This window comes from Mauremys reevesii, linkage group 13, assembly GCF_016161935.1.
Source record: "Mauremys reevesii isolate NIE-2019 linkage group 13, ASM1616193v1, whole genome shotgun sequence".
NCBI lineage: Eukaryota > Metazoa > Chordata > Testudines > Geoemydidae > Mauremys > Mauremys reevesii.
Genome location: NC_052635.1, coordinates 1,898,811 through 1,913,864, shown reverse-complemented (window position 1 = coordinate 1,913,864; position 15,054 = coordinate 1,898,811). Strand labels below are relative to the sequence as shown.

The following is a 15,054-nucleotide window of genomic DNA, read 5'->3' as shown; positions in this document are numbered from 1 at the left end:
GTGCTGGGGGGAGGCATAGCGGGAGAAGGACAGAGCCCCCCCCCCCCAGATAACATGGGGCCCTGAGAGCGCGGTGTCCCAGGCCTGGGTGCTGGGGCAGGGTGGGGAGGGGTTGCTGGGCAGAGGAGACACATGGAACGGATGCCCATCAGCTGGAACTGGCAGCATGATGGAGTTGTGTTCAAGCACCACAGGAAAGACGGCTGAGAATTTTCTGCTGGAAAATGCTGATTTGATGGACTCGATCTGGTTATTGCTAAAAATACAGCGTGTAAGCCAGCCCTTGGAGAAGAGATGCCAGTTATGCTGCGGAGAGTGGATAATCCATCTCAGAGGTACACCAGGATAAATCAGGTGTAATTCCACTGTAGGCCCCTGGGAGGTCACAGGCAGGGCCCTCCCTTTCGCCTAACCTTGTTTTCACATTAAACAATGTTGTGTGTAAAGTTAATGGAAGCCACTGGTTTTGCTCTCTGCTCCCTGACAGTGTCAATGGGCAAACAAGGAGTACGGATTTCCAGATATTTTATTCATCTGACACAACTGTTCATTTGCTAAGGGTTTACAAACACTTTGTCAATTAACGGGCCAGATATCTAGTTTTGAAAAAGATGTTGGGGAAGGGGGAGAGAGAACAAATAAAAAAGTAGCCAATGAGATGGGAATTAAATAATTTGCACCTCACAGACTGTTTAACGTTGCATATTCTATCTTTAAGGGAAACCCTTCTGCTAAAGACAATTGAATGACAGTTACCCAGTTATTTCACAGGGCAACAAAACCTAGGCTTTCCCCCTATGCATATGCTGATGCTCTATGGAATATGGGAGACACTTTATGATATTATGGATACCAATATTGTAAAATTGCAATGAATCGTGCCAGATATGCCGTGTAAGGTATCTACAAACATGTTATAATTTGCCAAATACAGTAATTTGGTTTCTATGTCTGTATCACCTTTTTATGGTGAGTTATAGATATGTAGGGTACATCTGTATTTCCAAACCTGTGCTGTGTTTCTGAGTGACACCCCCAGACAGATTGGCATCAGCCCTGCCTAGCCTGCTTGACGGCCCATCAAGGGTCATCAGCTGTACAATGATCCCATGGAAAGGAGCCGGGGATACACCTCATGAGTCAGCAAGCCATGTAGGGGCAGGCTGGTGGACAGAACTCCAAGGCTTTTCCATGTCATGTGCTGGAGAGCTTGTGTTTCGGACACAGGAAGTACAAGCCACGTGGTAAAAGGAATATAAAGGGCAGCTGCAGCGTCTCCATTTTGTCTTCATTCCTGCTTCTTACCACTGGAGGAACTTTTCTACAAACTGAATTTCTGGCCAAAGGACTGACTGACCCATCCAAGCTGTGGATGTGTTCCAGGGGGACTTTCAAGCCAGCAACTCACCTATACTGCTAAGAACCTGATACATGGACTTTGAATCTTTATATGTATGTGACTGTTTTACTATTTAACAACTCTCTTCTTGTTCTTTCTTTTTCCCTTATAATAAATCTTTAGTTTTAGACACTAAAGGACTGGCTGGCAGCGTGGGATTCTGGGTAAGATCCAAACCTATACTGGCCTGGTAACGTGGCTGTCCCTTTGGGGTCAGAAGAACATTTGGTAGATATGAACAGAGGTTTAAAATAACTCCTCATTGTACAGGCCCTAGGTGTTGGGTGGGAGCCAGGGAACTGGAATGCAATAAGGGGACTGGGGGAGTTCTTTTTTCAGTGTCTTGATAACCAGTGTGGGGGATCAGAAGCGGAGTTTGGGGCTGGTTGGGGAGTTTAACTTCAGTGCTACCCACTAGTCTTTGGGATTATCTGCTGTCCCCTTTGCAGCCTACCCTGATTGGCATACCCCGGGTCACACATACAATATGTTGAGGACATGGGATTTTGTTTGCAATGGAGAAAGAACAGGTACAATATCTGCAAGGGAACAGGATAAAACAATATAATTTTGCCCGGCCTGGCAAAAGAAAGTGAAATTCTGCCGTGTGCAGAGAGCCAGATCAAGGCCTAGATACCACTAATGTCCCACAAAAGTGCTCAGATAGTGGCACATAGGCCTTATGCTGGGCCTCTACACGAGGGTGAATTTTATGCGCAGTGGATAAAGATCTCAGGTCAGGTCACAGGGTCAGCCTCTCAGTTAGGCCTGTCTACTCTAGACCTTTTCAGAGAAACCTCCCACTGTTGCATCCCATAGGTGCATCTCCACCGGTGAGGGTATTAGTGCAGCCAGGACTCGGGTGGTCCCTGATGTTTTTACTGCAGTGTCTTCTAGACCTGCCCTGAGGTGTGACCTTCCCTGTCAAAAAAGGTGTTTTTACAGTCAGCACTAGGCTCAGCTGGCCTCTGCGTACCCCACTTAGCAACACTGCAGCGCCTCATCTACATCAGGGTTTTACAGCACAGTGGCAAAACAGGTAGGGAACACAAAGTCCCACTCTTGGGCACCTCAGTGTAAGTGACATCTTCACCCTCATTCAAGGTCACATGGCAGCTGCGAAAAACTGTCTGGTCAGCGAGAGCAAGAGAAAAGTCATCCCTCCATCATTAACAGGCAGCTACTTCCAAACGCCAGGGACTGAGGTATTTACTTAAGATTAACCAGAGCAAATTCTTCACAAGTTTCTTGGATTCCTTCTTGTTTAACCAGAATCAGAATTGAGACGATTCTCGAATTCATAGATCGCATTAAGAGAAAAAAGTTACAGAAAGAAAAATAAAACAAGGCAGCGGACAATAGCGAGGTTAATGCTCTATATTTAACATGAACTATTGAAAGGTTTTATCCGGGAGTGATAATCAAACCTTGTTCATTCGGTTTGTAAGTTCTTATCTCAAAGTGGTGGTTTTAGCAAAATGATCTTCATTGGTCAGAAGAGAATTAACTACCAATACTAACATGACGAGTCTTTTAATACAGGGCATTGTTCAGTAACCAACTGGCTGAAGTGTTTTCTACTATTATTACACTTGAGGGATTCCTCAAGCCCTATTGAGCTCTTGAAAGTTCTCTGTGGCCTGCAGAGATGCTAAACTCCTGAAGGTCCCCAGGAACACTATTAATCTGTAAATGAAAAACCACCCATGGGCAGGGGCAGAAAATGATCAATGAACTGCACTGTTGCTTTTTTGGGCAGGCAAGTGGAGATTCTCCATTCCAAAACCTGGTGCAAAGCCTGAGGGTGAAACTGTTTCTTGGTTGTGAGGGAATATAAACCCTGATCTCAGTTGGCCAGGTGAATTTTGGGGGGCTCAAATGGACGGAAATCCACCCAACTTCATTGTGCAGCAAACTCCCTAGAGAATTAGTACTTTTTCTCTGTGACTAGATACACCACATGGAGAGAGGAGAAAGAGGAAATCGCCATACACCTCATGGAGAGAGGAGAAGGGGGAAATCAAACATCTATCAGAATTCATCGTGCTGGGATTCAGGAATCCCCATGAACTGCAAAATTCTTTTCTTCCTGCTCTTTCTAGTGACCTACCTAGTTCCCAGGAGGGCAAACATGCTCATTGCTGCATGGGCTGTGGGTGATCAGCCCTTCACACCCCCATGTGCTTCTTTCTGGGGAACTGGTCCTTCTTGGAGACCTGCTACAGCTCCACCATCCTGCCCGGTCTCCCGGCGGGGGACAGAACCGTTTGTTAGCCAGTGCATCCTACAGTTCTGCTGCTTTGCTCTGTGAGTGACCCCTCAGTGTTACCTGCTAGCTGTGATGTCTGATGATCGGTACTTACCGGTATGGAAACCCTGCAGGACGCCACCCGTATGAATGGCACTTCTGTATCCAGCTAGCAGCCAGATCTTGGATAAGTTCCTCATCCTTATTACCATATTAATATATTTTGTGCCACAATTAGCCTTCTGCGGCCCTAATGAAATTGACCATTTTTTATCATCTCACCCCAGTGATTAAACTCTCCTGCAGCAACACCAGTTTGGTTACCCCAGTGACCCTCATATTCGCCTCCAGAGACACTGCCCCCCCATCTCCACCGTCCTGAGAAAACCTTTCCATCAGCGGGAGACAAAAGGCCTTTTCCACCTGCTCCTCCCACCGTAGCGTGGTTATAATTTTCTATGGGAGCCTAATGACTGTCTAGATGTTACCAAACACCAGCGCCACGAGAGCCCCAAACAAAGTGCATTTTGCCCTTTACATTGTCTTGACACCCCTGATCAATCCCCTGATCTGCAGCCTGAGAAACAAAGAGGTTAAGGAGGCCCTTAAGGAGAGCTCTGTGGAAATGGAGGGAGTTCAGTGGGATTGATCGATATGGACTAAATCAATTCACTGGTCAGAAAGGACCCACCTAGGTGGCCCAAGTTCTTGTCCGTCAACGCATCCTGCATCCTGTATTATAGCAAAAAGATTCTCAGGATTCTGTTAGCGTTGTATCTCCCATCCTGCTGTATTTATTTAGGTAACTGAAGGCAGAGCCTCAGCTGGTGTAAATTGCCATCACTGTCTCAATTTTTATTTCCAATGTTATTTCAGTCTCTCTAACCCTGGCAGCCGGTGGTTCTCCTATTGCAATGAGAACTAGGAAGAGTGGAGAAAGCCAGCCGCCACGGTGTGAATGAGCAGCCTTTATTTAAACCTTCTTTTTATTGTTTTGATAGGAAATATAAACACATAAGGAAACGAAAGATCTGTAACTACATGCCTGAGATGGAAATAGCAGATAAATAACAAAATTCAAGGTTCATTATTTGGAAAAACTGGAAAAACAAACCAAACAAAAAACCTGAACCTACAGAGGTCATGACGGACATCAAGTACTAAAGTTGCCTTCACATCACTGAGGTGGCATCTCATGATTCTCTCACTCTCAGCCTGGGCCCCTACAGGTCCCTGTGTATCGACAGGGTTTACTCAGAAGGACCAACTGGATTTGGCTGCCCTGCTAGACGTCCCTTCAGGAGCTCTGACATGAACCCAGTGGCAGAAATCAGCCTTTTCAAAACCAAGTCTGATTTGCTCTCAACAGCTGGATGGAGCACTCATTAACTGCTCTGCTCTGTTCATTCTCTCTGAAATGCCGGGCACTGGCTAATGCAGGAAGACAAGATACTGTGCTAGATGGACCATTGGTCTGCCCAGTATGGCCGTTCTTATGTTCATATAGGAATCAAAGCACGAGAAAGAGAAAGAACCTGTGTGCATATTTGCCCTATCTAAAGCTTAGGTAGGCTCAGCTTATCTAGATTCCCCTCTTCTTGTACTGGGGCATAGTCTGCTTCCCCTTTGTCCCTGCACCTCTCTCTCCATGTCTTCAAAGGCAGATCCTCTATCCCCCTGCAAATTCCTTTGTCTCCAAACACCATGGAATGCTCGTTCTGTGACAATTGTTCTATCTCCCAAAGAACCTCTGACTGATGGTGAACTGCATGTCCAGCTGGGCCAGAGAGGAATTGGAAATAAATTAAGATAAAGAACAAATTGATTCGTTCTCACACAACAATGCCACACACTTGAGATCTCCGCTGATTTGCCAGCTGGGTTGTCTCCTGGGAGCCTACTAATGACCAATGGGAATAATGCTGGTGATCCCAAATGTTATATATTCCTAGTGAGTGAAGCAGGAACTGTTTGCTAGCATAGAGGAACCCTGCATTGTCTTCAACCACAATGACACAGAGGGCTGGAGAGAGCCTCCTGGCTAAAGCAAGATAAATGGTGCAGCTCTTTGTGTATAGCAGTGGTTTTCAGCCTTTTTTCATTTGCAGACTCCTAAAAGATTTTGCATGCAGGCGTGGACCACTTTATATCTAAGATTTCCAGCCTGAAGATCCCCAGGAGTCTGCAGTCCATACGTTGAAAACCACTGCTGTGCAGGTTCATAAGAGGCAGTGCCTGACTTGTGTCCAGGTCCTAGGAATCTGCAGAGTTGAAGAATCAGGTTTGTAGTGTCTTCGGAGTCAGCACACAATTAATTGTTAACAAGGAAGCCTCGTCAAAGGAGATTGTCTTAGCCTGGGGATACTTCATTTCCCTGAAAACATTTCAGAGAGATTTTGTGACACCTCCTCCCACGAAGAAGATACCACAATCCCCAAAGTATGAAGGAATTCTGTCCCAGAACCATCCGTCCGTCCACCCCCTGAATGGTGAGTATGTGTGTCTATGCCTCACATTCATGTAGCTACATGTATTTAATGTTCTAGGAGGAAGGACACATCCTCCTGCTCATGTTGTCTGAACCAGTGCAAAGAAAATACTCCATGATAAAAAAGACAGCAGAGCTTCTGAAGAGAACAGTCACTTCCTGAACAAACCTAAGTGGATTAAGTGCAAGTATCTTTGGGGTTCAGTGTATTAAAAATGCAAAGTTTATCTGTGACTGTGGGATTGTCTCTCATGGGGCTCCCTGGCCAGTGTGACCCTGGGGAAGGGTTATGAGCATAAAAGGACTATTTTAAACAATGTGCTGGACAAACAGAGTAAAGTGGGGTTCCTAGGAAATATCTTGGGGGGAGATGAATGCAAATGACCAGTTATGCAAAGACGCGCCCTTTTGAAACTTTGCCCTGGGAGCAGGGCCGGCGCTTCCATTTAGGCGACCTAGGCAGTCACCTAGGGCGCCAGGATTTGGGAGGGCAGCATTTTGCCGCCCTCGGCAGAAATTCGGCGGTGGGGGATCCTTCCGCTCTCCGGGTCTTTAGCGGCAATTCTGCGGTGGGTCCAGGACCCGGCGCCAAAGTGCCCCGAAGACCGGGAGCGCGGAAGGACCCCCCCACCGCAGAATTGCCGCCAACGACCGGCAGCATGGAAGGACCCCCACGTAGGGCGCCAAAAACCCTGGCGCCGCTCCTGCCTGGGAGGGGAATACTGGCTGGCTGATTACTGCTTCTTAGCATGCGTGCACGGTCTTTTATTGGTTTAATGTGTTCTCTGTAATGTTAATGTTTTAATGTTTTCACTTTAAGAATAAATGTGCTTGCTTAGACAGGACTAGGTGATAGCTTACACCTATGGATAGGCTCTGAGGAGAAGACAAAGCCGACCTGCTGAGGCAGTCTGACTTGCTGGGGAATTCACAGTGTCTGCAGGGTACTATGCAGCCTAGAAAAAAACCAGACAGGAAGGTGAGAGTCGTGGGTCTCTGCCCAAGAAAAGTGACAGCTGAAAAGCTGGGAGCCTAGAGTGGACTACTTGGGGGAATCCAGGTGCAGTTTCCCTGAACTGTGACAAGCCCAAGTTTAGGGACTGATAGACCTCGGGTGACCAGACAGCGAGTGTGAAAATCAGAACAGCGAGTGGGGGTGACAGGAGCCTATATAAGACAAAGCCTTGAATATTGGGACTGTCCCTAGATAGAACACACAGGTAGCCAAACCCCTGGTCCTGCAAAAAATGAGTCAATAAAGTTGGCTTATCCTCCGAAGCAATAGGGTTGACAGTCCTTTCAAACTGGTTGAAAACATCGTCTCTGATGGATGTGAATGGAGTGTTCTTCTTATTTATGTAAATATTGAAGCCTTTTATTAAGCCTGTTAAACTAAACTCTGAACCTCAATGACATCTTGTGTCAGTGAGTTCCATAGGCTAATTGTTATTATTCTGACAAATGAATTGTATTGAGGTAGCACCTATGAGCCCCAGTCATGGAACAGGACCCCATTGGGCTGTACAAACACAGAACAAAACAGGGTCCTCCTCCCAAACAGCTCACAGTACAAAATGGGAAATGACTGCCTAGGAAGGAGAACTGCGGACAGGGATCTGGGGGTCGTTCTGGATCACAAGCTAAATATAAGTCAGCAGTGTAACGCTGTTGCAAAAAAAGCAGACATCATTCTGGGATGTATTAGCAGGAGTGTTGTAAGCAAGACAGGAGAAGTAATTCTTCCGCTCTGCTCCGCACTGATTAGGGCTCAACTGGAGTATTGTGTCCTGTTCTGGGTGCCACATTTCAGGAAAGATGTGGACAAATTGGAGAGAATCCAGAGAAGAGCATCACAAGTGATTAAAGATCTAGAAAACATGACCTATGAGGGAAGATTGAAAAAAATTGGGTTTGTTTAGTCTAGAGAATAGAAGACTGAGAGGGGACATAATAACAGTTTTCAAGTACATAAAAGGTTGTTACAAGGAGAAGGGAGAAAAATTGTTCTCCTTAACCTCTGAGAGTAGGACAAGAAGCAAGGGGCTTAAATTGCCGCAAGGGAGGTTTAGGTTGGACATTAGGGAAAACTTCCTAACTGTCAGGGTGGTTAAGCACTGGAATAAATTGCCTGGGGAGGTTGTGGAATCTTCTTCACTGGAGATTCTTAAGAGCAGGTTAGACAAACACTGTCAGGGATGTTCTAGATAATATGTAGCCTGCCATGAGTGCAGGAAACTGAAGTAGATGATCTTTCGAGGTCCCTGCCAGTCTTACAATTCTATCAGACAAGAGACTGGCAAACAGATACAGCCAGACAGGGGAGCACAAGGAAACAATGAGGCGACATTGAGCAGCATGATGAGCAGCAATCTCTCCACAGTTTGAGCTTTGCATAAAAAACCCCAAACCCACAATTCTTGTTATGAATTTATTTCTTGGTTTGAAAATCGTCGAGGTTTGGGTGCCTTTACGCTCCTTCGAAAATGTTGCCCATATATTACCTCAGATGCTGATCCCCCAATCAGACATCAGCCTGCCCCAGCTGTTCTGTAACTCCATATATATGTATTTCAAAAGGACAGTGTCTGCCCTGAGGAACTTAAAAACTTAACCGATTTTCGACTTGTCCCATTCCATTATGAGAAAAGAGATCTAACTATAGATGTAGCTTCTCTATCGATTGGAGCTCAGTTTCTCCATTATTATAGTTAAGATCAGTTTCATTCGTTTCATTATTACAGGAGTTCCCAGAGGCTAGAGAGTCTGTGCTAGGTCCTTCCCCAAGGAGTTTAAAATTTCCCCGGAGTCTGATTTCCAGTGACAATGCCCAAACAAGGCCTAGGACTCATACTGGACATTGGAGACTCACACAGAGACACAAGGGCTGAGAGAAGCCCCTAGAGATGCAGATGGAAGGCAGGTTTGCGGAATGAGGTCTTGGGGATGTAGGCTTGTGACTGCTCCCTCTTCCGTGTTGTGCTATTCACTGTTCTTGAACTGCTTTTGTATGTTGACAGATGGAGAACCGAACTGCGGTGGTGGAGTTCATCCTCTTGGGTTTCACCAATGACCGCCGCCTACAGCTCCTGATTTTTGTGGTGCTCCTAGTCGCTTATCTCTTTACCATCGCGGGCAACATTCTTATTATCACTATCACCCTGGTGGACCAGCGTCTCCAGACCCCCATGTACTACTTCCTCCAGAACTTCTCCCTCCTGGAAATCAGCTTCACTTCTGTTATCATCCCAAAAGCATTGGCCAACATGGCATTAGGCAGTCAAACCATTTCTTTAACTGGATGTTTTGCTCAATCCTTTCTCTATTTTATCCTGGGTACCACCGAGTTCCTTCTGTTAGCAGCCATGTCCTTTGATAGATATGTGGCCATCTGCAATCCTCTACGATACAGAGCCATCATGAGTGGTCAAGTCTGCACTCTCTTGGCATTGGGCTCCTGGATTGGAGGCATATTGATTATTATTGCTCCAACGATTGTACTGTTCCAGTTGCCTTTCTGTGGCCCGAATGTGATTAACCATTTCTTCTGTGATAGCACACCATTGATTAAGCTTGCCTGTGCAGACACATGGCTCATAGAGTGCATAGGCTTCATCACAGCTCTGCTTTCGGTGCTGGGCACTCTAGCAATCACCCTTGTGTCCTACATCAAGATCATCTCCACCGTGATGCACGTCCCATCTGCCCAGGGGAGGCAGAAAGCTTTCTCCACCTGCACCTCTCACATCACCGTGGTCTCCATCACCTACGGGAGTTGCATCTTCATGTATGTCAAACCTATGTGGAGTGGCGGGCTGGACCTCAGCAAGGCTGTGGCTGTTCTCAACACGGTGGTGTCCCCTCTGCTCAACCCCTTCATATACAGCCTGAGGAACAGGCAAGTTCAGGAGGCAGTGAGGAAGGCCATTGGCCAGAGTGCAGTGTTTTGTAAAGACCCCAATATTTAATGGCGTGTGGAAGGTGAAAGCCTGGAGATTGGAGAGAGAACTATATTAAAGAGCAAAGAATTCCTATCTATCTAATCTATCAACCCATCCATCACCACAGACACCTATCTATCTATGTATCCATCCCCATAGACATCTATCTATCTATCCATCTATCCCCATAGACACCTATTTATCTAATCTAATCTATCTATCTATCCTTAATTCTTCAGTGCTTGAAAGAGCAGAGATTTACCCATACCCTCAGTATACCTCTATAGGCATTTCATATTTTAGACTCTTATTTTCAAATGACTCTAAGGGAGAGTGTTTCCCAGCTGCTGTTGAAATTGAATGGGAGTTGGGTACCTAGTTCCAGAGGTGAAAGTAAGCTGGTACGGTCCAGTACGGCGTACCGGCAAGAGCCAGTATGCCGTGCCAGACTGGATCGGCTTCCGCTTTGGGGATTTAAAGGGCCCAGGGTTCCAGCCGCTGCGGGGAGCCCTGGGCCCTTTAAATCCCCACCAGAGCTCCAGCAGCCGGGCTCCCACGGGGATTTAAAGGGCCCGGAGCTCCGTGGTGGCTGGAGCCCCGGGCCCTTTAATTCGCCCCGAGCTCTCAGCCGCCTCTGCAGCTGGGAGCTCTGGGGTGATTTAAAGGCCCTGGGGCTCCCAGCCACAGCCGGAGCCCCAGGACCTTTAAACCTTGAAAGGCCCCGCCTCTTCCAGTTGACACCACGCCCCGGCTCAGTACTCCGCCGTACTGGTAAGTCCTTTCAGTTACTTTCACCCCTGCCTAGTTCCAATGGGTCCCTTTGAAAATCCCAACCCTGATATTTTATGATGGTGCTGAGCAGCAGAACAAAAATTCTTAATATAGAAGCCATTGCCTTCTGGAGTTCCTGGATCAGTTATTTGCTTTACTCTCCCTGTCTCACCTCTAACAAGCCTGTAATGTTGCACTCCATATGTTTTATGGAAATGTGCTTAGGAGTGTGAATATGATGTAACTGTAATATGCTTTATGCAAAAGGTCTCTTGTAAGGTATCATAACAAAGGTTATAACCTACAGAATATATTCCTCCTATTTGTATACATGTATCATGCTTGTATCTGAAGCTAGAAATATGAAGTATAACTCTGAGGGCCTATTGTAATTATGCAAAGTATGGGCCATTAATGATGGTTTAGAATCTTGATGGCTCCCACTGACTAGAACAAGTGGTTGTAAATGGTTTATTTATCTGCAGACCTTCCAGTGTATGTGGGGGCCAACCCAGGAAGAATGGAGACTAAGGGTCTTACAGTGACATGTGACCATGTCACATGATATTGGAATCCATCTTAATCCTTGTACTTTTCCACTGGTGAGGTGGTGGTGGGGACTAGCACAGACAAAAATTCCCACCTTGTGCCAAAGCCATAAAAGGGGGTGGACCAGGACAAAGGAGGCTGCCAGTCATGAGAAAACCCCTGCTGACCACCTGAGATGTCTGCTGGATCTAACAAAGACTGTACCAGGGAAAGGATCGGGCCCAGACTAAGAAGGAGTCTAGTCTGTGAAAGAAGCTTATTGGAACATCTCTGAGGGTGAGATTTACTTGTAATCAGTTTCTTAATGTATTAGGCTTAGACTATTGTGTTTTGTTTTATTTTGCTTTGTAACTTACTTTGTTCTGGCTATTATTATTCGGAACCACTTAAATCCTCCTTTTGATACTTAATACAATCACTTTTGTTTATTAATAAACCCAGAGTAAATGATTAATACCTGGGGGAGCAAACAGCTGTGCATCTCTCTCTACTAGTGATCTAGAGGGTGAACAATTTATGAATTTACCCTGTATAAGCTTTATATAGAGTAAAATGGATTTATGTGGGGTTGGGATCCCATTCAGAGATAGGTGCCTGGATGCTGGAGACAGGTAACCTGCTGAACTGTTTTTAGTTAAATTCTGGGTCTGTGTTGCAGCAGGCTAGCATCTCTGGCTCAACAAGGCAGGGTTCTGGAGTGCTGAGCTGGTAGAGAAAATGGGCTCAGAGGTAATTTCAGCACATCAGGTGACAGTCCCAAGGAGATCTCTGAGACCAAACCTGTCACAAAGCAATTTAGTGTCTCTCTGTCTCAATTCTTCATCTAATTAATCTGTAATTAATTTGGTTTTCTTTACTCAGTGGGGGGTTGTAAGGGTAAAAACATTAATGATTGCTTGGAAGGTAGACATCATCATGATGGGTACCATAGCAATAACTAGTGTGTCTGTCAAACTGATGGCAATTGGTGATTTTTTTTTTTTTGCCTTATGAACTGGTCATTTGCTGTTACTTGTTTAAAAGTTGGTTCTTACAACTGTTTGTGTGTCCTAAATGTGCTTTGTTCTGTTATGACTCTCCATTCAGTGTCTCTTTGTGATGCTTTTTGATAATGAATAAAGCAATTGTGTGATATAATACAAGTATTCTTTCTAGTAAACCCCAAATTCTTTGAGTTGCTCCTGTCATCAATATTGTGATTCTGCTTTATGAACAATTAGTCTGACAGGGTCAAAGCTGCCTAAAGAAATGGGACACTCCAATTCCCATTTCAATTAAAGGGCATTGGGCATCCAAATCCCTTAAGGGATACAACTTACCTACGGATGGGGGTAAAAATTTGCATTGGGTGAAACCCACATTTTATTCCCCACTGTCACTGTACTACACATATAGGATGGAATTATCAAAGGTGTCTAAGGAATTTAAGCCTAAACCCCTAAAAATTCAATGGGATTTGGTTGCTTAACTCCCTTAGTCCTCTGTGAAAACTCCAGCTTTTATCTTTCAGTGTCTCAGTTCCATTCTGGAAAATGGGAGTAATGATACTATCCTATCTCACAGGGGGCTTTGTTGTAATGAGAGATGATTAGATGCCACGGTGATGGGGATTATAAAAAGTGCTAGACATATCGTAAAGAAAAGGGGAAGCTGAATTATTATCATGTGAGCACAAAAAAAAAAAGTTTGCAGTCATTCCGAGATCCTCAGGAACAATCCATCCCTACAACAATGAACCAGCTGCAGGTTACCGATGGGTGTAATTAATTTAATGTGGCAATGAGCAATTGATTGTACTTCAATTATGTCCATCTGGAATGTACCTGACAATAGTTCAGTCAGGGACAGTTAGGTTTAATTTTCTCATTAATGGGGCAGATCACATTTACCCTTTATAAGAGTCTGAATTAAAGAGATCTGATTTCAGACTGATGTTTGGGGATTTATAGTATTAACCTTGATTTATGGAATTAACCTGCTAATGTGATATCTATCTAACAACCAATAACTGAACAAATGATGAAAGCAAGTGATAGATTCTCTCTCTTCACATGATTATTCCATCAGATCTGAAGTTACGTTTTAGTCAAACACAGGGTATTGGGCCCAGTACATGAATAACCAGATTAAATTCTCTGCCCTGTTTTGTACAGGAGGTGAGACTAGATGATCTAAGGTCCCCAGTGTCTTTACACTGCAGCTAGAATCTTTTATTAGCACACACCATCTTATTCTTTTTTAAACTGCTGTGGGGTGTTTTGTTCTGTTTTTAAAACATTTTTAAAGTCATTTTGGTTAGAACAAATTGTTTCATTTTGATTTGGGGCATTTTACCTGCTTTTTTATGAAAAGCAAATGAAATTTTGATAGGATCTTCAAGAAAAAAAGAGGAGATGGTGGAGCCCCCCATCTCCCAGTGGTTAGAGGACTCGTTTGGGTCGTGAGAAACCGGGAGTCAAGTGTCCACTCTGCCTCGAGGAAGAACTGAACACAGATGTGCCACCACAATGGCTAGAAAGCCTTGGGCCACACAGGAGATACCGTGAAGTAAAAGATAAATACACCTTTCACCACAGTGAACGCAGAGGTGAACTCAGGTGGAGGTGACTGTGGACTTCATTGGATTAGACCAGCCCTGCAGTAACAGCTGTTGCACTGACAGAGAACCTCCATTTCTAAAGGCATGCACAATTAACCGTTCGATTCCCACCTCAATATTGTCCAGCCCGTTCTATGAGGAAGCTTGGCAGAATTCAACGTTCATTTTTTTTATAATTTTGACAGAAACTATAAAAGTATCTTTTTTTAGCCTTTTTTCATATTGATATCAATTTAAATTTTCACAAAATAGTGAGTTTCAAGCTTTTTTTTAACTTATTTTTATCCATTTAAATTTTCACAATTCCAGGCACATATGGCAATGGTAGTCAGACAAGAATTATTAGTGACCGTGAACACTGAGATTAAAAAGATAAAGATTTATAGCCATGAAAACACAAATTGTTTACATATAAACACAAACATGGATTGAGAACTGGTTAAAGGACAGGGAACAAAGGGTAGGAATTAATGGTAAATTCTCAGAATGGAGAGGGGTAACTAGTGGTGTTCCCCAAGGGTCAGTCCTAGGACCAATCCTATTCAATTTATTCATAAATGATTGGGAGAAAGGGGTAAACAGTAAGGTGGCAAAGTTTTGCAGATGAACACTAAACTAGATAGTTAAGACTAGAGCAGATTAGAAAGAACTTCAAAAAGAAAAGAAAAAAAAAAAGTGATTATGATTGGGCAAAAAAAATGGAAATGAAATGGAATGTAAAAAAATGCAAATATTGGAAATAACCCCAACCATACATACAACATGATGGGGCTGATGGAGGGCTTAGCTAGCTACAAAAGATCTTGGAGAAATTGTCTTGATTGAAGATAGATCTTCACGAAGTGTGCAGCGGTCAAAAAAAAGAAGCAAAAGTGGAATCATTAAAAAGGGAAGGAGAAGGAGAACTAGAATATAGATATTGCCCTTATATAAATCCATGCCATGCCCACATTCACATCTCGAATACTGTGTACAGATGTCCTCAAAAAAAAAAAAAAATTCATATTCTAGAAAGAAGAAAGAAAAAAAAACTAAATGATTAGGGGTTTAGAGAGGGTCCTA

General features: G+C 44.3%; 1 protein-coding gene across 1 annotated transcript; it reads left to right on the top strand.

The window, feature by feature from the left end:
• Positions 1-9,152: 9,152 nt before the first annotated feature.
• Positions 9,153-14,700, top strand: LOC120380756 (olfactory receptor 49-like). The gene is made up of 2 exons (XM_039498697.1): positions 9,153-10,068; positions 14,669-14,700. The coding sequence occupies exons 1-2, from the start codon at positions 9,153-9,155 to the stop codon at positions 14,698-14,700; spliced, it is 948 nt and encodes a 315-aa protein (XP_039354631.1).
• Positions 14,701-15,054: the final 354 nt, after the last annotated feature.